The sequence below is a fragment of the Phyllosticta citriasiana genome, assembly GCF_038021145.1.
Source record: "Phyllosticta citriasiana strain CBS 120426 chromosome Unknown IWZ02scaffold_1, whole genome shotgun sequence".
NCBI classification, from domain to species: Eukaryota; Fungi; Ascomycota; class Dothideomycetes; order Botryosphaeriales; family Phyllostictaceae; genus Phyllosticta; species Phyllosticta citriasiana.
Genome location: NW_027117278.1, coordinates 302,650 through 323,092, shown reverse-complemented (window position 1 = coordinate 323,092; position 20,443 = coordinate 302,650). Strand labels below are relative to the sequence as shown.

General features: G+C 56.4%; 9 protein-coding genes across 9 annotated transcripts; 5 read left to right on the top strand and 4 right to left on the bottom strand.

Annotated features, from left to right (window-relative positions):
• Positions 1-150: 150 nt before the first annotated feature.
• IWZ02DRAFT_368949 (uncharacterized protein) lies at positions 151-1,368 on the bottom strand (the record flags this gene model as incomplete). The annotated part of the gene is made up of 2 exons (XM_066764405.1): positions 151-824; positions 891-1,368. 2 exons carry the CDS (start codon positions 1,366-1,368, stop codon positions 151-153), a joined length of 1,152 nt encoding a protein of 383 aa, XP_066626761.1.
• A 1,761-nt stretch (positions 1,369-3,129) lies between these two features.
• On the bottom strand, positions 3,130-5,568 carry IWZ02DRAFT_486323 (histone deacetylase RpdA/Rpd3; the record flags this gene model as incomplete). Its single annotated transcript, XM_066769247.1, has 4 exons — positions 3,130-4,377; positions 4,425-4,966; positions 5,017-5,317; positions 5,374-5,568. 4 exons carry the CDS (start codon positions 5,566-5,568, stop codon positions 3,130-3,132), a joined length of 2,286 nt encoding a protein of 761 aa, XP_066626760.1.
• A 205-nt stretch (positions 5,569-5,773) lies between these two features.
• Positions 5,774-7,331, top strand: IWZ02DRAFT_2272 (proteasome regulatory particle subunit). The gene is made up of 4 exons (XM_066762910.1): positions 5,774-6,044; positions 6,192-6,442; positions 6,496-7,031; positions 7,081-7,331. The coding sequence occupies exons 1-4, from the start codon at positions 5,982-5,984 to the stop codon at positions 7,224-7,226; spliced, it is 996 nt and encodes a 331-aa protein (XP_066626759.1). The 5' UTR covers positions 5,774-5,981; the 3' UTR covers positions 7,227-7,331.
• Positions 7,332-8,063: 732 nt separating this feature from the next.
• Positions 8,064-10,424, top strand: IWZ02DRAFT_2278 (alkaline-phosphatase-like protein). The gene is made up of 3 exons (XM_066762914.1): positions 8,064-9,516; positions 9,566-9,856; positions 9,911-10,424. The coding sequence occupies exons 1-3, from the start codon at positions 8,337-8,339 to the stop codon at positions 10,201-10,203; spliced, it is 1,764 nt and encodes a 587-aa protein (XP_066626758.1). The 5' UTR covers positions 8,064-8,336; the 3' UTR covers positions 10,204-10,424.
• Positions 10,425-10,644: 220 nt separating this feature from the next.
• IWZ02DRAFT_466818 (DNA-directed RNA polymerase-like protein III subunit Rpc34) lies at positions 10,645-11,739 on the bottom strand (the record flags this gene model as incomplete). The annotated part of the gene is made up of 2 exons (XM_066768521.1): positions 10,645-11,437; positions 11,510-11,739. The coding sequence occupies 2 exons, from the start codon at positions 11,737-11,739 to the stop codon at positions 10,645-10,647; spliced, it is 1,023 nt and encodes a 340-aa protein (XP_066626757.1).
• A 1,933-nt stretch (positions 11,740-13,672) lies between these two features.
• Positions 13,673-15,663, top strand: IWZ02DRAFT_2233 (purine-cytosine permease). The gene is made up of 4 exons (XM_066762854.1): positions 13,673-14,065; positions 14,119-14,335; positions 14,385-15,152; positions 15,213-15,663. Exons 1-4 carry the CDS (start codon positions 13,814-13,816, stop codon positions 15,548-15,550), a joined length of 1,575 nt encoding a protein of 524 aa, XP_066626756.1. The 5' UTR covers positions 13,673-13,813; the 3' UTR covers positions 15,551-15,663.
• IWZ02DRAFT_2252 (uncharacterized protein) lies at positions 15,377-16,041 on the top strand. The gene has a single exon (XM_066762873.1). It carries the CDS (start codon positions 15,567-15,569, stop codon positions 15,975-15,977), a length of 411 nt encoding a protein of 136 aa, XP_066626755.1. The 5' UTR covers positions 15,377-15,566; the 3' UTR covers positions 15,978-16,041.
• Positions 16,042-16,815, bottom strand: IWZ02DRAFT_2251 (uncharacterized protein). The gene has a single exon (XM_066762871.1). It carries the CDS (start codon positions 16,743-16,745, stop codon positions 16,107-16,109), a length of 639 nt encoding a protein of 212 aa, XP_066626754.1. The 5' UTR covers positions 16,746-16,815; the 3' UTR covers positions 16,042-16,106.
• Positions 16,816-18,073: 1,258 nt separating this feature from the next.
• IWZ02DRAFT_438305 (Ser-Thr-rich glycosyl-phosphatidyl-inositol-anchored membrane family-domain-containing protein) lies at positions 18,074-19,876 on the top strand. The gene is made up of 4 exons (XM_066766721.1): positions 18,074-18,558; positions 18,614-18,857; positions 18,908-19,253; positions 19,340-19,876. Exons 1-4 carry the CDS (start codon positions 18,445-18,447, stop codon positions 19,638-19,640), a joined length of 1,005 nt encoding a protein of 334 aa, XP_066626753.1. The 5' UTR covers positions 18,074-18,444; the 3' UTR covers positions 19,641-19,876.
• Positions 19,877-20,443: the final 567 nt, after the last annotated feature.

Genomic DNA, 20,443 nt, shown 5'->3' with positions numbered 1-20,443 from the left:
CGTCGTCATCATAATTGTATCCTCTCCATCGTCATTGTGTTCTCCGAGTCGTCATAGCATCTCCTCCTCCACTTTCGCTGTTGGTTTCGCGCGGTGAGGTGGCACATCAAAGCCTGCCTCGCTCACTCGCGTCCACCTCACCAAAGGTACCTACCTACATCCGACACACAACTCACACGCACACTCAAAGCCCCAATTCCGCCTCAACGTCTGCCTCCTCTCCCCCCTCTCCATCTTGGCCCCCTCGCCCCCCAGATAGCTAATCCGCAGCTCCTCGCCCTCGGCCACGGCGCCATCCGCCCAAAAGCCCCACGCGCGGCCCTCGCGCCGCTTGCCGACGTTGGCCGCGCACGCGTGGTTCCAGTAGCTGGCGTCGCTCCACACGCCGAAGCCGAAGAACTCGGCCCCGTCCGGGTCGTCGAGCGACCGCAGCCCGAAGCTGTTGTGGCTGTCGCGCGCCGCCAGCGTGCGGCACGTCGACGGCGTCGCCGCCGCGAGTAGCGCTTCGGGCACCGATGCTACGAGTTGCAGGTACGATGTTGTGTGTTGGTTTAGGTCGAGGAGGGATTTGTAGGGTGTGGGGTTTGAGGCGAGGGCGTTGACGGCTGCGTACGAGGACGGGCGGTGCGCGCGGAGGAGGATTCCGCTGAGGAGGAAGGAGAGCGTGTCGGGTGTTGCGGGCGTTTTGAGGATCGAGGCCAGGGCGCGTTTGGAGGGCTTGCTGGCCGTTTTGGTGCTGCTGCGAGCCGTGAGGATGAGAGAGGCTGTGCGCGCAGCCACATCCCACGCAGCGTCTATATCGGCGACGGTGGGGATGGGAGCATCTGCGGTAGACTGTCAACACCAACGGCCAACTGGCGGAAATCTCCCACAGCGCAAAGCCAACATACCCGCATCCGCCATCTCCTGCTCCCGCGGCCTCCCCTTGCACAACTTCTCCACCTCCCTCCACGCCGCCACCCCCTCTTCCCCCTGCTGCCGACACCACAGCTCGTGGCACGCGCCGCCGCAAAACGCAAACCCCACGCTGTTGTCCCGCAGCTTCCACTCGCGCCCGCGGTCGTACGCAAAGCACCACCCGCACAGCTCGCGCCGGTACTCGCGCAAGATGACGTCGGCGCTGGGCGCCTCCGCCGTCCACAGGTGCGTCCCCGCCGCTATGTCCTGCGTCGCAAAGACGCCGCGCCCGGCCAAGGGCGTCTCGCGCACTTCGAAGAGATGCGAGGACGGCGCGCCGGGAGGGGGGAACGTGGATGTGGATGCGGATGTGGACGAGGCCGGCGTGCCGGCTCCGTCAAAGCTCGTTGCCGACGGCGAGGAGGCGATGGATGGGGTCGAGGCGCTCAGGGCAGGGCTCCCGGCTTCCATGGTAACGTCCATGGCGGCGGGATCGTTGGCGGTCTGCCTGTCTGACTGTCTGACTGTCTCGTAGGGAACCCAGGAATGCAGGAACAGGGGTGGATTGACGGCTATCTGGTCGACGACGTTCAACGGCGAGCAGGCGGTTTGGTAGAGCTGGCGCTACTTTGGCTGCTAAGGGGCAGAGTAGGTGGGTGGGGATAGCGGTTCAATCACGCTTTTTTGCTCATATGTATTGGGGAACAGTGGGATGGCCGAGGTACAGCAAGGAATGCATTGCGTGGCGAGCCCAAGTCGTGTAGTAGATAGGTAGGTATGCAAGCGTGGGTGGAGCAACAGGCCAAGGGCTGCAGTAAACGAGATGGAGAAAGAGAATGGGAAAAGAAACGAAAGAAAGGGAGAAGAAATAGAAAGAAGACGAACGTCAGACAAAAGTGAAAGCAAAGCAAACGCGGTACGACGACGGTAGAAGAGCGCCAGCCAGCCCACAACAAACCAGCCAACCATAAGACGTGCAAAGAAAGACGAGACGCGGGGAGAAAAAAAAAAAAAAAAGTGAGGGACCGAGCGAGAGCCACGAGCCACGCTTTGGTGGCACACAGTGGGGGGCCAGCGGCCAAAGTCTGGAACCAGACCATAGACATGCCGACAACCAACCAAAGACGAAAGTGCTTTTTTGCTTGCGTGTCCGCCGGACAACCTACCTACCTGTACCTGTCTGCGCGTCTCGTTGCTCTTTGCTCACTGTGGTGCCGCCGGTCAATCGGAGAGAAGACAGAGCACACGAGAACGCCATGGCGGGTGTGGAGACCCCGAAGGCTCGCTGGCTGATGCAAGACCGAGAAAAGCAAGAAGAGAAGAGCGGTAAAAGGCAGAGACGACGCTTTGCCTTTTGCCTGTGCTGCCGGCTGCCCGCCATGACACCCCGCAAGTCAGGCTAACCCACGTTCTTCAGAGTCGCCTTCTCCTTGGGCCAGCAGGAACTCATCGACAAAAAAGTGCCCGAGGACGGTCGTCAATCGTCATTTTGATTCCGGTGATGGGCGTGGCGGGCCGTGGCCGGGGCAAAAGAAAGGGCCTTTCCTTCCGTTGAGCCTCAGCCTGCCTGACTTGGTTCCGTTGTTCCTGTCGGCCAAACAGCGGCCACGGGCGCGGACGTCTGACGGGCACCTGGTTGCAACCTGGCTAGATGGTCATCCAGAGCACTGGGAATTTCTTGTGGTGTCTTGGATTCAATTTTCCCTGGCGGACCGAAGCATCTGTGATGTTGTCAGAAACATGGTGAGGGACAACATCGAAATTCGCCAGGTTGGGTTTCGAAGAGACATGCCGTACAGCTGCCATTGCGATGGACTGCCCAGCCTCACCCAAAGTCTTTCAAGATGTCCATTAGAGAAGTCGTTCAAAGAATGGAAGATGAGCACCTGTTAGATGTAGGTCGGGACGGGACAGGCATCAGGCATTAAGACTTCCTCCACCCGTCGCCAACGAGAAGCTTGTGCATCGCAACGCTAGCTGCAAGCCGTAGGCAGCTCTTCCTTTTCTGTCAACACCAATTTCACCTTGTAGACGCATTCTCCAATCCTCTGCTCAGTAATCACAATTAATGAAATCCCTTTTTTGTAATATACACCACGCCACGTCCATCTAGGAATCTCGTAACGCCATTGGTAACGTGACCTGACTTGACCGAAAAAAAAAAAAAAAAATGAAGCACACAAAGTGATAAGAGAGAGAACTTGCCAAAGCACCACCAGCACAAACAGAAGACTATGCACTGCCCTCGCCAGCTTTGCTGGGAGACTGGGGTGGCTTGCCCTGTTCCCTCTTTTCTTCGCCTACACTCTTGTCTTGTTCTTCCTTTTTTTCCAACGCCTCTCCCTTGGACGGTGAAGTTTCCTTGTCTTTCTGGTCCTGTGCAAAAGCTGCCATCGCAGCCTGCGGTGCTTTGGCCTCATCTTGCCCTTTACCATCCGCGTCATCGTGCTTCTCCAAGGTCTGCTCACTCCCTTCCTTCGAGGTCTTCTCGGTTGCTGCCTCACGATCCGATTCCCGTGCCGTCTCAGGCCGAGCCTCTCCCATTTCGACGTCTTCATCTGCAACGGCCGGTGCCGTCGAACCCTGACGGCCTGGAGAATCTGAAGTCTGGCCACCAGCAGTCTCCGGCCTTGGTGCATCCCTCGATGGGGGAGTATACGAACGACGTTCTGGGGCCTCGGGAGTCGTTGGTGACTCTGCAGCAGCGGCACTCGCACTTTCAGCGGCTGCTGATTCGGCCTGAGCAGGAGCTGCAGGTGGTGAGGCGGGAGGGGTCAGAGCCGAGCTTGGCTCATCAGTCGCAGGAGCGGCTGGCCCAGGAGAAACAGAGTTCTCTTCAGTGGTTCCAGAAGCTTCATCTTCCGGTGCGTTCGACATTTCTACATCACCATCTTGATCAGCCGCTCCCGTGCCTGTTGCAGTGTCCGGTGCGGGAGAAGCGGCGGCTGAGCCTGCTTGGCTTCGCGATGTGGCATCGTCGGCACCTGCAGATGGACTGTCCCGCTTAGAAGACTTGCCCGTGTCTGGCGCGTCGTTTGCGTCTTCCGCGCCATTGGCACTTCCTGCTCTTTCCAGTGGCGTGGCGTCTCCGTCATCTGCGTGAGCATTGGGGTAATCCATGATGTTCATCCGACGCTTTTTGCCGGGCTGCTTCCGTACGCCCTGGCGCTCGTTCTCTCCCTCGTCTTCGCTATCACTGAGCTCACCCTCCTTCTCCACCCGCTTATCCCATCGGTGCTGAGTGTATCGCACGTCCGGGTTTTCGTCTTCATCGAGGTCGTTCATTTCATCCTCAGCCTCGTCATCCATGCCTGGCATGAGCGGCGAGCGGGGGACGTCAGTCATTTGTACCGATGGTGCAAAAGCGGTGCGCTTGATGTTCTCGATGACCTGCGAGCGGATCTTATCCAGGTACTCGGGGGAGTTGGCGTTGTCCATATTTGAGGGTCGGACGTCGAGTTGGTAGTCGGGACCAAAGTACTGCTTCGGTTAGCATTGGCTTGGAAAAGTCAGTGCCGGGCACCTACTTCATAGTAGTCGTTGAACGGGAGGTCAGGTCCCAACTCTGAACCAACCAACTGGCCGGTCTCGAATGCCCACGTCCGGGCAACGTTGCGCATGGTATATCCTCCGCCTCCGAGCACCAGCACTGGCAGGTTGAAGCCCTTAACAAAGCGGACGCAGTTTGCATGGCCCTTCATGCTGAGGTTAAATGCACCCAACCGATCACCCGACAGGCTGTCACCACCACATTGCAAGACGACTGCTTCTGGCCTGTACCAATCCATGACGGCCTTGATAACTGGCTCAAAGATGCTCTTGTATGTCTCGTCCGTGATGCCGTCGCGCAGCGGAAAGTTGACGGCGTAGTATTTGCCATTTCCAACACCAATGTCACGAAGCTCGCCAGTTCCCGGAAAGTATTCGCCGTACTTGTGGAAAGACACCGTCATCACGCGATCGGTCGTGTAGAACGCTTCTTCGACGCCGTCGCCGTGGTGCACATCAATGTCGATGTACAAGACGCGTTGCTTGAACCGGAGTAGCTCGATTATTCCAAGGACAATGTCTGTCTTGGGGTCAGTTTACATGCTCTTCATCCAGCCAGGACATACGTACCGTTCACGTAGCAGAATCCACTAGCTTCGCTCTTTTTCGCGTGATGGAGGCCGCCTGCCCAGTTCACAGCAACATCACACTTGCCCCGATTCAACCTTGCAGCACCCTCCATACTTCCTCCGGCGCTGATTCCGCAGTACTCGAAGAGACCATCAAAAACTGGGCAGTCATCTCCCACGTTGAATCGGCTCTGTTCCTTCGAGAAATTGTCCATGTTGTCGGGCGTGACCTTTTGCAGGAAGTCGACGTACTCATCCGTGTGAAATTGGGTCATTTCGAACTTCGAAGCAGGTTTGGCACGCTGTCGCGAGTGTCAGTGAGAGCTCCCATGCATAGTGCATAGGTAAGGACACTGACGTATATTTCGAGCTTTTTATACAAGCCGTAGTTCATGATCAGGCTGTGAGTGACGCGTATACGGTGCGGCTTCATCGGGTGACCCGCGACGTAGGCATAGTTGCCAACATCCGAATCGTAGAAGTAAGCGACCTTCTTGGGTTGAGAGCTTCCATTGGTGTTGAACTCGTCCAACGGAGGACCGGCGCCCACCATGGTTGCGAACGAGGTGATTACAAGTGAGGGCAAACAAGAGAAGGTTTGAGGGTTGTTTGGGGAGCTTCAGAGTGCGCCCTTGCGAAGAGTTGAAAGCAAAGCAGCCTGGGGCGTTGGACGCGAACATGGGCCTACATCAGAAGGCCCTAGCGGGGCGGTCAGAGCTAGCGGGGCGGTCAGAGCCAGCGCGTCGGCGCCGGCGGTTCGCCGACCTCCGTACCCTACCTAGACCCAAGCTGCCGAAGCTACCTTACTCTGACGCCTTCACTGACTGCATCGAATCTTCGACAACGCGACACCACAAATTCCCAGGGCATCACCGCCAAGAGCCTCTCATCTCCCCCGCTTCTTGAATCTCCGCCTGCTCGACCTGCCTCTCCCGTCAATTCACCCCACAAATAGCATCATTCAACATGGACCGACTAAACCGGATGCTCGCCGCCGCGCAGGGCATGCGAGAGGCCGGCCCAGCTCAGGTATGCTTTCTCTGTGATCGCCCAGAGTCTCTGGAGTGATGAACGCTTTCCCGTATCCTCATGGATGGTACGCGGATTGGTACTTCGTGCGCGCGTTGCCTCACTGCACACATTGGCCATCTTGGACCGCGCTGATGATGACGGCAGGACACCAACCTCATCGACAACTCCGAAACCGTTTACATATCCTCCCTCGCCCTCCTCAAGATGCTTAGGCACGGTCGCGCCGGTGTGCCCATGGAAGTCATGGGTCTGATGCTGGGAGAGTTTGTTGACGACTACACCGTTAGAGTCGTGGACGTGTTTGCCATGCCTCAAAGTGGTACTGGTGTTAGTGTCGAGGCTGTGGATCCTGTGTTCCAAACCAAGATGATGGACATGCTAAGGCAGACGGGACGGTAAGCAGGCGCATAGAGCAGAGGTCGTTACGGAGCTGACAGCTCCCCCGCAGGCCAGAGACCGTCGTCGGATGGTACCACTCGCATCCTGGATTCGGGTGCTGGCTCTCCAGCGTCGATATCAACACTCAACAGTCCTTCGAGCAACTCACACCCCGCGCCGTCGCTGTCGTCGTAGACCCCATTCAGTCCGTCAAGGGCAAGGTCGTCATCGATGCGTTCCGTCTTATCAGCGCCCAGACCCTCATGATGGGCCACGAGCCGCGTCAAACCACGTCCAACCTTGGCCACCTCAACAAACCTTCGATCCAAGCGCTCATTCACGGCCTGAACAGGCACTACTACAGCATAGGCATTAACTACAGGAAGACTGGCCTGGAGGAGAACATGCTGATGAACCTCCACAAGCATGTCTGGACGGAGGCTCTCCAGATGGCCGACTTCAAGCAGGAAGGTGACAGAAATGTGGACAAGCTGCAAAAATTAGTTGGTCTGGCAGAAGGTTACGAGAAGAGGGTAAAGGAGGAGACGGAGCTGTCCAAGGACCAATTGAAGACAAGATACGTGGGCAAGGTGGATCCCAAGAAGCGTGAGTATGGCCTTGTTGTTTGACGACTTTCGCTGACAATTGCATGCAGACATTGAGGACGTCGGCCAACAGCTCATCGAGGACAACATCGTCGCCGTGTCGCGACAGATGATCGACAAGGAGGCCTGTCTTCCCAAGAACGGCGGCGCCAACGGCGCGGTCAACGGGGAGATGGAGGTTGACGACGAGCTATAAACGACAATTCCTTCTTGTGCTTAATTTTCAGCATGGGGCGCCGGACAGGATAGATCCAGATACGGACAGTGGCTAGCGCCACTATGGAATCTTCAGGTTGCTTTGCAAATTCATTCAAGATGCCGAAATGCTTATTGCGAGAACAAAACGCTCGAATCCGAAATGCAGCCATGCAACGCCAATCATGGAATCCCCAGTGAGTGTCGACTTTTACGACCATGGACTCACCACCTTGACAATTCTTGGTGGTTCTCGCGGTTGGACCTCGATAAAGTCCCCCAAGCAATCATAGCATTCGTCATATCGTATCACCAAACGGTCCACGACCATTTCCTGCTTCTTATTGGCTAAGCTTGCTCTGATCCATGATACCGGCCGTCCAAAGTATAGCCAGGAGTTGGAGCTTGTGATTTGCGGAGTTTCCGAGTAGATGTCAAGTTGCATGACGTTTTTCCGTCCTTTTTTCTGCTTCCGATGCTGCTTGATGTAGCATTTGTGCCGGCATATTTCGACGTGGGCCTCGATGTGCCTGCAGGCATATTGGTATTCCGTTTTCTTGCACATTTCGCAATTCCTTGGTTGATTAGTGTCTTGCTTGATCTGGGGATGGTCGTGAAGTACCAGAAGTGGCGAGGAAAATCCGCTTCAAACAGGCGTTATTCCAATAGGTTCTGCTTCTCGTAGATGTGAGCTTCGTGGGGCGTGAGGATACCAGGGTCAAGACTCGCTCGTTTATTAGTTGCAGGGGAGGTCGACCTGGCACTATTTAATCCACACCGTTGCGTAGCCAGGTACAGGTACATTTGACGAGCCACATTTTCTGCTCCTGTACAAGCCCAGCATGTGCATCTGTAAGAAAGCAAAATCCTTGGTTTTCCATTTGCTATGGAGTTGCGTGACCGCCAGATGTCGCCCTAGGATGGTGTGTGTCTGGCGGCAGCTGACCGCCAAGGCTGGGGATGATCGGCGGCATTCCTCTGAGACCAACCACTCCGCAACTCTCTATGGATCTACGCTAAAGACGTTTACGAACCTGTCCCACCTGCGAGCCTTTGAACCCGTCGCCAGTGAGCCTGTCATCACTCACGCGCGACTTCCGGAGCCTTCATCATGGCGCGCCCGCTGTTCGAACAACGTCGTGCCTCCGAGCACACCAACGACCGTGGTCTGGCCGAAGAGGATGCTCTGCTTACTGGGGAGCACACCCAGAAGTACGAGCCGCCGCACAGCAAATGGCAAAAGATCCGAGAAGTCGGGCTCTTTGTCTGGGCCCTTCTCGCCACAACCATCGTAATCATCCTCGCCGTCGTCGTCCAAAAGGAGCGCACCACATCGGCGCCCACCCCAGTGCCTGATGGCAAGCGCAACCTCATATTCATGGTGTCGGATGGAATGGGTCCAACGAGTCTGAGTTTGACTCGCACTTTTAAGCAATATGAACATGCGGAGCCTTTCGACAATCCGCTCATTCTCGATGGACACTTGATCGGCCAGTCGAGGACTCGAAGCTCGAGCAGCTTGGTTACAGACAGCGCAGCCGGAGCGACGGCCTTTTCTTGCGGACACAAGAGTTACAATGGAGCAATCTCCATGCTGCCGGACCACCAGCCCTGCGGCACTGTGTTGGAGGCTGCGAAGAGGGCTGGGTACATGACAGGACTGGTTGTCACGACCCGCATTACGGACGCCACACCCGCCTGCTTTGCGGCCCATGTGAACATGCGCTCGGAGGAAGATAGGATTGCTGAACAAATGGTCGGAGACTATCCGCTCGGTCGCGTGGTGGACTTGATGTTGGGTGGCGGGAGGTGCCACTTCCTCCCGAACTCGACCGAAGGATCCTGCCGCGATGACGATAGGGACATCGTTGCGTACGCAAAAGAGCAAGGCTTTGATTACGTTGACAGCAGAAGTGGATTTGATGGACTCAAGGATGGCAGCGCCGTCAAACTTCCCCTGCTGGGACTGTTCGCCCGGACGGACATTCCCTACGAGATTGACCGCCGCAATGAGGCAGATATCTACCCGTCTTTGGATGAGATGGCCAAGACAGCCATGAAGGCATTGAGCGACGCCACCAGGGATAGCGACAAGGGATTCTTCTTGATGATTGAGGGTAGCCGAATTGACCACGCCGGTCATGCCAACGACCCTGCGGCTCAGGTACACGAAGTATTGGCGTACGACAAGGCCTTTGCTAGCGTGCTGGAATTTCTCGAAAAGGATGACACTGAGGGTGTCATGGTCAGCACGAGCGACCACGAGACCGGAGGTCTCGCTACTGCCCGCCGTACGTTCCTGTCCCTTGCATAGCGTGTGCGCCGCTAATCCGCTTGCAGAGCTTCACTCTACCTACCCCGAGTATCTCTGGTATCCTGGTGTCCTTTCCAATGCCTCGCACTCGGCGGAGCGCATCAGCCAAAACTACAACCGCTTCTTGTCCGGCCAGCCCAAGAAGCCGGCGATTGAAGCATGGGTTCGGGAGAACCTGAGGAAAGGCTTCGGCATCGACGATGCCGCTGACAGCGAAGTCAAGAGCATTGTGGATAACCCAGAGCTCGCACCATACACTTTTGCCGACATGGTTAGCCGTCGTAGCCAGATTGGATGGAGCACGCACGGCCATTCTGGTAAGTCGAAAGCATTTCTCAGCAGAAGCCACGATCACTAACAATTACACCCAGCTGCCGACGTCAACATCTTCGCCTCGTCACGCAAGGCCGCCGCGCCGCTCGTTGGCAACCACGAGAATACCGAGGTCGGCGATTTTTTGCGCAGTTATCTGGACGTCGACGTCGAAGTCATCACCAAGGAGCTGCAGGCCAAGGGCACCAGCTTCGTCAACGCCCTGGGCCAGGCCGTGGACTGGATGGGAGCGCCGCCTAGCGCTGACAAGGAGCACGGCTGGGAGGACCACTTCGACCACTACCAGCACGACTTCAAGAAGCATAAGAGATGCGAGGTTTGCGGTGTGTAGAAGAATGGTCTCACAATGGCAACCCTTTTGCCTCCTTTTCGATTTTGTAGTTATGATCTCCGGTTACGATCTCGTCATCAGGCGTTGGAGGGCTTGGTTTGCTGCGGTGTTCGCCTCCCCTTTTTTGTATGAACAGTGTGGAAATCTCCAAAGGAATAATGTTCAGATCGGTTGGAAAGGGTTTCCCGTTCTAGAACAAAGATTATAAAAAAAGGATTAAACCTCGCTGGATGAAGCTGCAAGCAAGCAAGCAAGCTAACCAAGCTGGTCTGGCTGGCTGGCTGGCTATTGGTATATTCCCCTTTTTTGGCAAACCTGTTGATGACTTTTTTTTTCGCTTGCCCTCATGATAGCCGCCCCCCCAAAAAACGCCGTCGCTATGCAAAAATAATTCCCTTTTTTGAAAACGAGCACCACCCCGAAACCCAATTGCTGCGACGCTTACAGCGCTAGCCACTCTTCAAAGTAGACGCAATTGCTCGCGCTGACGGGTCCTCCCTCCTCGCACAGGTTGAAGACTGGGCAGCGACCGCAAGGCGCCTGCGTGAGGCCGTTTCCCCACGGCTCTTCGTCCTCGGGAGCCCGTCTAGTACTTCTATATCCCATGGCGCCGATGCGCTCCAAGCGTCCGTCAAACACCAGATTGTCCAGCAGCATGCGCAAGTCCGTCTCGCGAATGACGACGCCCTCGATGACGCCGCTGTTGCGAATGAAGTCCAGAATCGACGTCGCGGTGGGGTAGTTGCGGTAGCCAGGGGGATGGGGCACGAGCGGGCGTCCTCCACGGCCAGTCGGCGGTTTGTACTTTGGCGGATTGGCTGTAGGGTCGAGTCTGCGGGCGGCGACGACGGCCTCCTTCTTGCGTGCAATGGCGTCCTTGTTGATGTTCGGGCGCGGCTGCTCGACCCAGCTCTGGCCCTCGACCCATTGCACAATGACGGCCGAGATTGTGTCGATGAGCTCGACGTCGAGCTCGCCGTCCGTGTGCCACGGGCCGCCCGAGACGTCTTCGGCGGGCGTCAGGTGTGCGAGCATGTAGATCTTGCGGCCCGGGTTCTTAACGCTGGTGATGGACTTGACGAGGCGCTTGCCCTCGAGCGACTTGAGCGCCTTGTTGATGACGGTCTGGTGGAAGTTGGTCTTGGCCTTGATTGTGCGCGTCCACATGCCTTGGTCGCCGGTCGAGGAAATGTGCGAGTATACGACGCGCTCGTTGGGGTCCATGGAGCGCAGTCTGCGGCGCATCTGGGGTCAGCATTTCTGCTTGCTTGCTTGCTTGCTGTGGTGGAGTTTGTCGTCGTCTCACTTGTTTGCATCTTCGCGCGTCCGCAGCCGCCAGCACAGCGTGCGGTCCCATGAATTCTGGCCAGACTCAAGCAGCTCAAACAGGTGTGAGTCGACCAGCTGCTGGCACAGCATGACCAGCTCCTCGACATCCTTGGCAATGTTGAGCAGGACGAGGTCTTCCTGGAAGAAAATAGTGCCCGGCTCGCGCTCGGCGCACTTGTCGTAGAGAAGGTCTTTTTTGCTCGCCATTGTGAATGTTTGTTCTCGTCGACAGAGGTCAAGCAGACAGGCTATCTGTCGACCATGGAGAGGATCGTGAGGGCGTGCGAAGGATGTTGGTGGGGGACGCGACAGAATCAAAAGAGTCAAGTAAGATGCGACGCGATTATTTGGTCGGCCACGGCATGGCACCCAGGAAATTCAGCAATGGGGCCGTGCTCAACCAAGGCGGTGAAGCATCCCGTCGGTCTTCCAACCCCCGACCAATCCCCATTCCCGCTGAATAAGTCAATCTGGACAACACTTCTCTGCTTCTCTCACCGGTCCTCTTCAAGACTCTTTGCCGTCTCAATCCTTACCTCGTTGTCGCATCCTGGTCGATGGATGAATACGTGCTTTCGCTTTATTGAAACCCACAGCCTCATTCTTCACTGGTGCAGCCTAGGATCCCTCTACCTCAGCAGGGGTTTCTCTTATGCAATCTGTCGTCAGCAGCCAAGTTTCTTCAGCTCTACTGCCAATCAACTTTGGTTCAATTCGCATCCTACTAATTTGAAAATCGAGTTCATGTGGCATTCAAGCCTAAAAGCTAGCGCTATACAACTCAGTGCAACACGAGCTGAAAAGAAGCATTCAGCCACATTCGCTTAGGACCTCCACCAAAATGCTTACTCGATCTACATTCGTCTTGGAGTCGGCTCGGATTTTTCACCAAACATTGCGTCTGCTATTTCAAAGTCATCGAATGTAACTTGAACTCGCACAACATTCTTTCGCCTCTGGCCGTCCCCTGTTCCTTGCGGAGATCACATCAAGGATTCCGGCACTGCGAAACAGTAGTGATTCAAAGTCTATAGCACAGGTACAGCAAGCTAACACGAGTCATCAGCAAGCTGTAGTTGCCCAGGCGATCTGCAGTGGCACCGTCCGTCCGCGCTAGGAGAGCACTCCAGGCATCCGATCATGGTTCACGGGGAATAGAGTCGACAGCGGCAGCCCTGGTAATCGCGCTGCTGCGAGCGGGGTGAATGCAGACTGCATACCTGAATTCCGAGGAAAGTTGCAGCCATGACCACTGCAGAGGAGGTGAAGGGAACCCCACAGTGTTTGCAGTTCCAGGGGCTTGGGAGTCTGGGGAAATTGACAGTCTGTGCACGTGGCCGACGGCAAGAGGAGCTTTGTGTTACCATTCCATGCGTCGGTCAACCCCGAAGGACGTAGCTACAGCTTCTGGACTCGAGAGGCGGCCTTGCGTCACCCTTTGGAGCAACATGTCGATAGGCGTGCATAGCTTATGGGGAGCGTCGGCCGGGCCCGCTCCTCGCGTGCCGTCCCACTGATCTGCGATTGCTTCCACCTGGATGCCGGACGAGGGGATGCAGCTCCTTAATGATGGCCGGTTGAGGTTGGATCAAACTTGTCATGGATCCTGGCCAGTCAATCAAGTTCCCGTTGCTTGGGGTTTTGGCAATTTGGGTTTCGGTTGGGTAGGCTCGGCCTGCCGTTTACGCCAAAGCGTCAAACATCAAAATGCTGTGCGCCGCAGGGCTTATCACACGACATGCAGCATCTTACCGCGCCGGCCAACTCTCGAAAGATCGAGGTCCACCGCTCATCCTCAGCGTGGCCAGTTGCCCAGTCTGGCGGCCAAGACTGCGCCTATCGTTGCCGTCATCCTGGCAAGTCACGGCGGCATGTCGATGTTGAGACGCAGCCAGCGCGAGTGGCGCGTGGCGACCGGCCTCGAGGCTTTTGCAGGGCCGAATGCTGGCCCCAAGACGATGCTAATTTGCTGATCAAGGGTCGGGCTTTCGGCCTTGCCTCATCAATGCCTTCGATTGGGACAAGCAAAAACTGGATCCGCTTCTGCACACTCTCTGCTCGCCAGCTGCACGCGAACCCGGTCAATCGCTTTTTGTTATTTCAATCATGTTTCTGCCGGCCTCTGCTTCCCTGGTTTCTGTTCCCGTGTCCCCAACTCCCCGGTTCCCTGCCTGGCCACCACCCTCTTCTGGCTGCTGAAGATCAAACTCCTTCGCGGAGCTTTAGCTAGCTAGCCTCGACACTAAAACTCCTCGCGACCTCGCGTCACCCGCGTCGCGCCATGGTCTTCTTCGACGTCGAGAAGTCGGCCGCCGAAGCTGAAGTTGGCTCCGCGGACTCGGGCAACAAACACGGGACCCCGACCTTCACCGTCGAAGGCAATGCTGTGCCTGGAGAGAGCTTCGAATATGGTGACAGCTTCTACGCGCGCATGCAGAGGCTCGCCGGCAAGCTCAACATTGAGCAGAGAGGCATTGAGCGCGTGCCTGAAAATGAGCGCACCGACACCTCTCTCTTGAACGTGGGAACTATGGTAATGGGCCGTGGTCCAGTTTACCTCCTGTCCACATGCTAACGGGGCTTCAGTGGCTCTCTGCCAACATGGTCGTCTCGTCCTTTGCCATTGGTGTCCTAGGAACGGAACTCTTTGAACTGGGCGTCGCCGATGCCATGTTGGTCTGCCTCTTTATCAACCTCCTCGGTATCATTCCAGTCTGCTGGTTTTCCGGCTTCGGGCCTAGATTCGGTCTGCGCCAGATGGTTCTCTCTCGTTTCTGGTTTGGCTGGTACGGAGTGAAGCTCAGTGAGAAATTTGGTAACTGTCTCAATTCCTCAGACTAATGCCGTGTTAGTTGCTTGCTTTAACGTCCTGGCTTGCATGGGCTGGTCTTCCGTCAACTCCATCGTTGGAGCTCAGCTGATTCACGCCGTGAACACTGACGTTCCTGGCTGGGCTGGCATTGTCATCATTGCTGTCTGCACCTTCCTCGTCACACTTTTTGGCTACAAGATTGTCCACGCCTACGAGTTTTGGTCCTGGATCCCGACATTTATCGTATTCCTGATTACTCTCGGAGTTTTTGCTCACAGCGGCGACTTCCAGTCCATCCCAATGGGAGTTGGCAAATCAGAACTCGGCGGTGTCTTATCCTTTGGCTGCACAGTGTACGGTTTCGCGACTGGCTGGGCCAGTTACGCAGCTGACTACACCGTCTACCAGCCAAGTAACCAGAGCCGCCGCAAGGTCTTTGTCAGCACCTACCTTGGCCTGATCTTTCCCCTTCTCTTTACCCAGATGCTCGGAATCGCCGTCTACTCTGCCACCCAGCTCAACGGCGGCGACAACCGCTATGCCGAGGGATACGCAAACTCCAGCACTGGTGGACTGCTTGCTGCCGTGCTCGTCCACAAGATGGGCAGGTTTGGCGAGTTCTGTCTCGTCATTCTGGCCCTGTCCATCATTGCGAACAACTGCCCCAACATTTACTCCATTGCCCTGACCGTGCAAGTCTTTGCCCGCTGGACCACCCACATTCCCCGTTGGATCTGGACTGGCGTCGGCACCGGCGTCTACATTGCCATTGCCATCCCGGGCTACTCGCACTTCAACATTGTTCTTGGTAAGCAAACTCGACATCAAGCCACCTCAGGCTGAACTCCGCTAACGTAACCCCGCACAGAAAACTTTATGAACTTCATCGGCTACTGGCTAGCTATCTACGAAGGCATCGCCGTCTCGGACCACTTCGTCTTCAAGCGCGGTATCGGCGGCTACAACCCGGAAGACTACGACAAGCCGGGCAAGCTGCCGCCGGGCATCGCGGCCATCCTGGCCTTTTGCTTCGGCGTCGCGGGCATGGTGACGGGCATGTCGCAGACGTGGTGGATCGGCCCTATTGCGCGCCACGCCGGCCTGCCCTCGATCGGCGGCGACGTGGGATTCGAGCTCGGCTTCGCGTTTGCGGCCGTCTCGTACGTGCCGCTGAGAATCGTCGAGAAGAAGATGTTTGGACGGTAGAGTGGGCCGCGGGCGAATGGGCGCCCGGATGCTGTTGCTGCTGCTGCTGCTGCTGTTGTTGTTGATGATGACTCTGACGACGGACGGTGGCAGTCAAAAGAATAAAACAGATAGACTGGACGGACTCAAGGCGCCGGTGCATACATTACATGTCATCTCCTCTCGGACAGGCATTTGTTTGTTTGTTTGTTGCCATGATTCGGACGTCTTTCTTTTCGCGCACGCATGGGCATTGGGTATGGGGCATGGATGGATGGAGATATGTCTCTTGATTGCATCTCTGCGCCGGGTCGGACATGGCATTGCATGCATGGAGTTTTTGATGTTGTTGATGTTGTTGTTGATGTTGTTGTCGCTGTCATCGTCGTTGCAGGTTCCTGCTATTGGTCGATTGCTTGCTCAATTGACGAGGCGACTGTGTTCATAACGCACACTCGCCACGCCAGATGAAAACAGAGGGCCAGAGGTGTTGAGAGGGAACGAAGCGAGCGAGGTGCACATGTTCCAGACCAGGCGGTCCGCGGCGGTCCTGGTATAAAAGGGGTCATGAGGCCGGTCAGTCAGCAGCACAACCGCTCGCCTTCAGCCCTCCAGCGGGAGTAGAGTCTGCCCACCAGTGACAAGCAGCGTGTCCGGCCTTCTGGCCCAAAAAAATAAAAAATGAGACGGAGACGTCTTGGGCCAAAGTCTTGATTCGAGCCTTGCAAGCGCCGCTGATTGAGAGCGAGGACCAGACAGACAAACGACGACGCCGAGGCAATGGGAGCGAAGCCGCACGACATAGGCAATGAAATCGCCGAGGAGCTTCATGGGGGGAGGGATTCCACTGCCTTGATTCTCGATGCCGCTGCCCGCCGTCCGGCAGTGTCCTTTTGCGCGGGCTCATCCCACGCCATGCCTTGGGCCTGGATGCTTGCCTTCTAGCTCTGCTGCCTGGCCTGGCCTGGCCTGGCCTGGGGATGCAGACGTAGCCAGCCAGCCCGGCGGCCCCCACTGCGCGCGGCGGACGAAAACAACGTCGGCGGGCCGGAGCTATGTATGAGCGCGGAGGGCAAGATGGATGGGACGGCATCCTGTGCGACGCCGAATATGTATTGATGGTGGTGGTGAGCGGCTGGGCTGTTTTCAGCGAGGGTGGGTGGTAGGCGAGAGCATGACCAAAAGGGGAGCGAGCAAGCAAACCCTGTCTGTCCATGTTGTACTTGCATGCATCCGCAAGTGAAGCTTGTTGGCGAAAGCTTGTCCAGAAGCTTGTCTTCCATGTCACATTTTGGAGGTTGAGTGTCTTCCATGCCTGCGCGATTGGTCAGCGCAAGGCGGCCATTCATATTATTGGGTGTTGCGGTGAAGGATTTCTGGCCCCCCCCCCCCCCCCCCCCCCCCCCCTACCTGAAAATTGCTGCACCAAAGGATGACCGGGTTATCCCGCTGCCCTCGCAAGCCACTGGGCGGAGAAGCGCTTATGGCCGCGTCCACGCGTGTTTGAAAGCAGGAGCGGTCCGCCAGCCAGCGCGCGCGTGTGAAGTTGATTCCCGGGCGTTGAGACGTCGTGGACCGTGTTCGCCGCTGTTCGGTTTCGGCAAATATACCAACAACCAAAAAAAAAAAAAAAAAAAAAAAAAAAAAAACCACAAAAAACAACAAAAAACCGCAGTCTCCACTCCAGCAACTTGTGAATGGAGATAAAAAAAAAAGCTGGCCCTGTACGGACGTACTCAGCCTTACCCGAGATGGCCAGTGAAGTGCCAAGGTAGTTGCCGAGGTCGGTGTTTTGTCGTATGACCAGAGCGGACGCAACGGTCATAACTGCTTAGCCGGGCGCGGAGGATGGGAGCAATACGGGCCGCAGTAGTGGGAGTGGGAAAGGGTTATTTTTACGCGTGGGAAGCAGGAACTATCACACGGTATGTATGTAGTACGAGGTGGGTGAAGTCACGTCGCATGGTGGTGGTTAGGTTGTTTTTCCAACGGTGATTGTTTGCCGGCCAAGGTACCCAGGTACGTACCTATGGACAGGCTGAACAGCCTCGCAGGGCTGCTGCACGAGTCAGCGATCGTCAGGTACGGTGGTATGCCCTCTCCACATCGAGGCCCGCGACACGGCGGCGACGGACATGGCCCGGTCCTGGCACTGTCAGGGCTGATGAGACATGTTTCCGACCAGATTGAGCGTCTGCGTGGGCTGTTCAATGGAGGCAACGGTCGCAACGCGTGTGGCAGAAAGGGACAGGACAGAAAGGAGGCTGCCAAGGCGCCGGCTCGCGTCTACTGGTCGCATTGGGGACTGGATGGTGTTGTTCATGATATGTCACTTGGGCGGCCCTAGGGCTTGGCTGCCAGTGCCAGTGCCAGGGCCGCTCGACCAACACTCACTCTATTCCATCACATCAACCACCACCTCCACCATGCTGCCCCATCGTGACCTACCCTTTTGCGCTCGCTGCCATGCCACCCACCTGCCCCCCCCCCCCCCCCCCCCCCCAAACTTGGCGCCCTCTGCCATGGCCTCCATGTCCCCCCCTCCCCCCCCCCTCGCTGGCTGACACCGCGCCGTACCACCAAGCCAGCACAATCTCCGCCATGCCTCCGCCCCGTTGACTCTTTGAGATTAGACTGTGCTCATCTTGCCTGCCGATACGACGACGAGGCCCACTGGCTGGCACTGTCCACTCCTCGGCTATCCTGACTTTTGTGCCCTGTCGCCGAAGGATCGATCCATTTATTACTTTTCAGCCTCTTTTCCTCTTTCTTCCTGTCTCGAACAACAACGCTCCATCAACCTCTTTCAGAAGCTCGTTAGGCTTCGTCCCCTCCTTCCTACATCTTAACCTCGTCCGCCGGCAGTTTTCTCTGTCAACAGTCACTCTTTATCCCCAGTCCTTCACTCAGCCACCATGCTCTCCAGCGACTTTTCCCTCTTTGCCCTCTTCACGGCCGGCCTGGCCACCCTCGTCAAGGCCGAGGACTTGCCCAGTGGCAACGCAATCTACCTCCCTGGTACCGGTTCCGTAAGTCCTCTGCCGTCTTGCGAAAGGTGAGCCACCAACTAACATTGGCTCTCAGGTCGTCCCCGTTGGCAAGCCCTTTGACATTACCTGGAACGCGACCTCGCCCTACTCTGGCGGTACCGTCTCGCTCTACCTGTGCAAGGGTCCTTCCACCAACTGTGTCACCGTCGGCCCCATTGTGACTGGTACCGAGAACGATGGAACTTATGCCTGGACCCCCGAGACCTCGCTCGAGGACAGCAACGGCGACACTGGCTACGGCATGAAGATTGTCTTTGACTCCAACGGCGCCTACCAATGTGCGTATCCCTTGAGCTCTTGAATCAAAACTTGGCTAACACCTTTCCAGGGAGCACCCAATTCGGCATCTCCAACAAGAAATCTGGCTCGTCGAGCTCCAGCGCCGCCGCCGCCGCCGCCACCACCACCACCGCCTCGGTCAAGGTTGAGAACGCTGCCACGACTTCGTCCGCTGTCGTGTCGGCCTCTTCGTCGCCCGCCAAGTCGGGTGAGCGCGTCGTCACCGAGACTCTGACCGAGTACACCACCTACTGCCCCGAGGCCACCACCTTTGCCCACGGCAGCAGGACTTACACCGTCACTGGCGCCTCGAGCGTCAGCCTCGACTGCTCCAACGGTGGCTGCGTTGTGACTCGTCCCGTCTACACCAGCACCGTCACTTCCTGCAAGGACTGGTACGTCTGCATTCCACCCCCAATGCCACCACGCTCAAAACAAAAAAACAAGCCAAGACTGCAAAACAAAGACTAACCCTTCCCAGCGCTATTCCCACTCCCATCGTCTCGACCCCGGCCATCTCCTTTGCCACCTCTACCAAGTCTGCTGTCACCACCGCTGTGACGACTGCTCCCGTCATCGTCCCCAGCGCTGGCGGCAACACTCAGCCCGCCGCCTCTGCTCCCCCGGCTGGCGCCACCACGCCCGCCCGCGTCCCCACGCCCGTTGCTGGCACTCCCGTCACCACTCCCGGCGCGCTGTACACTGGTGCTGCCTCGGCCGTCAAGGCTGGTGGCTTTGTCGGCATGGTTGCCGGTATGGCTGGCGCCTTCTTTGCCCTCTAAGCGGTCCATTGGGAGCAGTGAGAGGTCTGGAATGGAAAGCATGGAAATGAAAAACATTTGTCGGGATTTTACTGTTTTGCTTCTTCTTTCCGGCTCTGCCGCGCTGCCAACCAACCGATTCCCTTCTCTCGTCTTAGTCTAGGGTTGGGTTGAGTGGTTATACGTCGAGCTGAAACATGATTTTCTTCCAACGCCTTCGCCTGTATATCCTCTTTTTTTTTTTTTTTTTTTTTTTTCCTTGTCGTCTTTTCTCTTGTTGTCACCTTTTTTCCTTTGCTCTTTCGTTATACCCAGCCACGCTAGCCGGCTCGCTGCATCTCGGGACGGGACAGTCAGTTGTGTCAATGAATGTGTTATGCTACCTCCACTGTTTGTCCGTCTGTCTGCTTGCGTTTGGAATGCTGCTTCGCTTGCATGCTTCTCTTGCCAAGGCTGTCTTTCTTGTGTTGGCGTCTCGTGGCCGGCGCGCGAACGCATAGATCCATGGGTTGAAAGCAATGAGTGATAATTACATGATTGCAAGAGGACGATGGGCAAGAAGAAAAGAGAGAGAGGAAAGATAGAGAAATGTATACAAGTAACACAAGCATGGCTTCGATGCGTTTCTGGTTAGGTAGTTTGATGCTGCCCGCTGTTCAAACGCAAGAAGCAGTTTGATTCAGAAAAGCAAGTCTCGTATAAACAACAAAAAAAGACGACGTACATGCACAATGAGAGCAAGTAGAAGATTAAGTGGCCAAAAGTAAGGTCGTACTGAACGTGTCACCGGTGCAACTTCTTGTCAATCCAACAGGAAAAGAGGC

Bases quoted from the DNA above. Each gene is read 5' to 3' on its own strand.
- IWZ02DRAFT_2272 (XM_066762910.1), top strand. From the start codon at position 5,982: ATGGACCGACTAAACCGGATGCTCGCCGCCGCGCAGGGCATGCGAGAG. The intron at 6,045-6,191 runs GTATGCTTTCTC...TGATGACGGCAG, and splicing joins GAGAGGCCGGCCCAGCTCAG to GACACCAACCTCATCGACAA. The intron at 7,032-7,080 runs GTGAGTATGGCC...AATTGCATGCAG, and splicing joins CAAGGTGGATCCCAAGAAGC to ACATTGAGGACGTCGGCCAA.
- IWZ02DRAFT_2278 (XM_066762914.1), top strand. From the start codon at position 8,337: ATGGCGCGCCCGCTGTTCGAACAACGTCGTGCCTCCGAGCACACCAAC. The intron at 9,517-9,565 runs GTACGTTCCTGT...ATCCGCTTGCAG, and splicing joins AGGTCTCGCTACTGCCCGCC to AGCTTCACTCTACCTACCCC. The intron at 9,857-9,910 runs GTAAGTCGAAAG...AATTACACCCAG, and splicing joins GAGCACGCACGGCCATTCTG to CTGCCGACGTCAACATCTTC.
- IWZ02DRAFT_2233 (XM_066762854.1), top strand. From the start codon at position 13,814: ATGGTCTTCTTCGACGTCGAGAAGTCGGCCGCCGAAGCTGAAGTTGGC. The intron at 14,066-14,118 runs GTAATGGGCCGT...ACGGGGCTTCAG, and splicing joins TCTTGAACGTGGGAACTATG to TGGCTCTCTGCCAACATGGT. The intron at 14,336-14,384 runs GTGAGAAATTTG...ATGCCGTGTTAG, and splicing joins CTGGTACGGAGTGAAGCTCA to TTGCTTGCTTTAACGTCCTG.
- IWZ02DRAFT_2252 (XM_066762873.1), top strand. From the start codon at position 15,567: ATGGGCGCCCGGATGCTGTTGCTGCTGCTGCTGCTGCTGTTGTTGTTG.
- IWZ02DRAFT_2251 (XM_066762871.1), bottom strand. From the start codon at position 16,745: ATGGACAGACAGGGTTTGCTTGCTCGCTCCCCTTTTGGTCATGCTCTC.
- IWZ02DRAFT_438305 (XM_066766721.1), top strand. From the start codon at position 18,445: ATGCTCTCCAGCGACTTTTCCCTCTTTGCCCTCTTCACGGCCGGCCTG. The intron at 18,559-18,613 runs GTAAGTCCTCTG...ATTGGCTCTCAG, and splicing joins ACCTCCCTGGTACCGGTTCC to GTCGTCCCCGTTGGCAAGCC. The intron at 19,254-19,339 runs GTACGTCTGCAT...AACCCTTCCCAG, and splicing joins GTCACTTCCTGCAAGGACTG to CGCTATTCCCACTCCCATCG.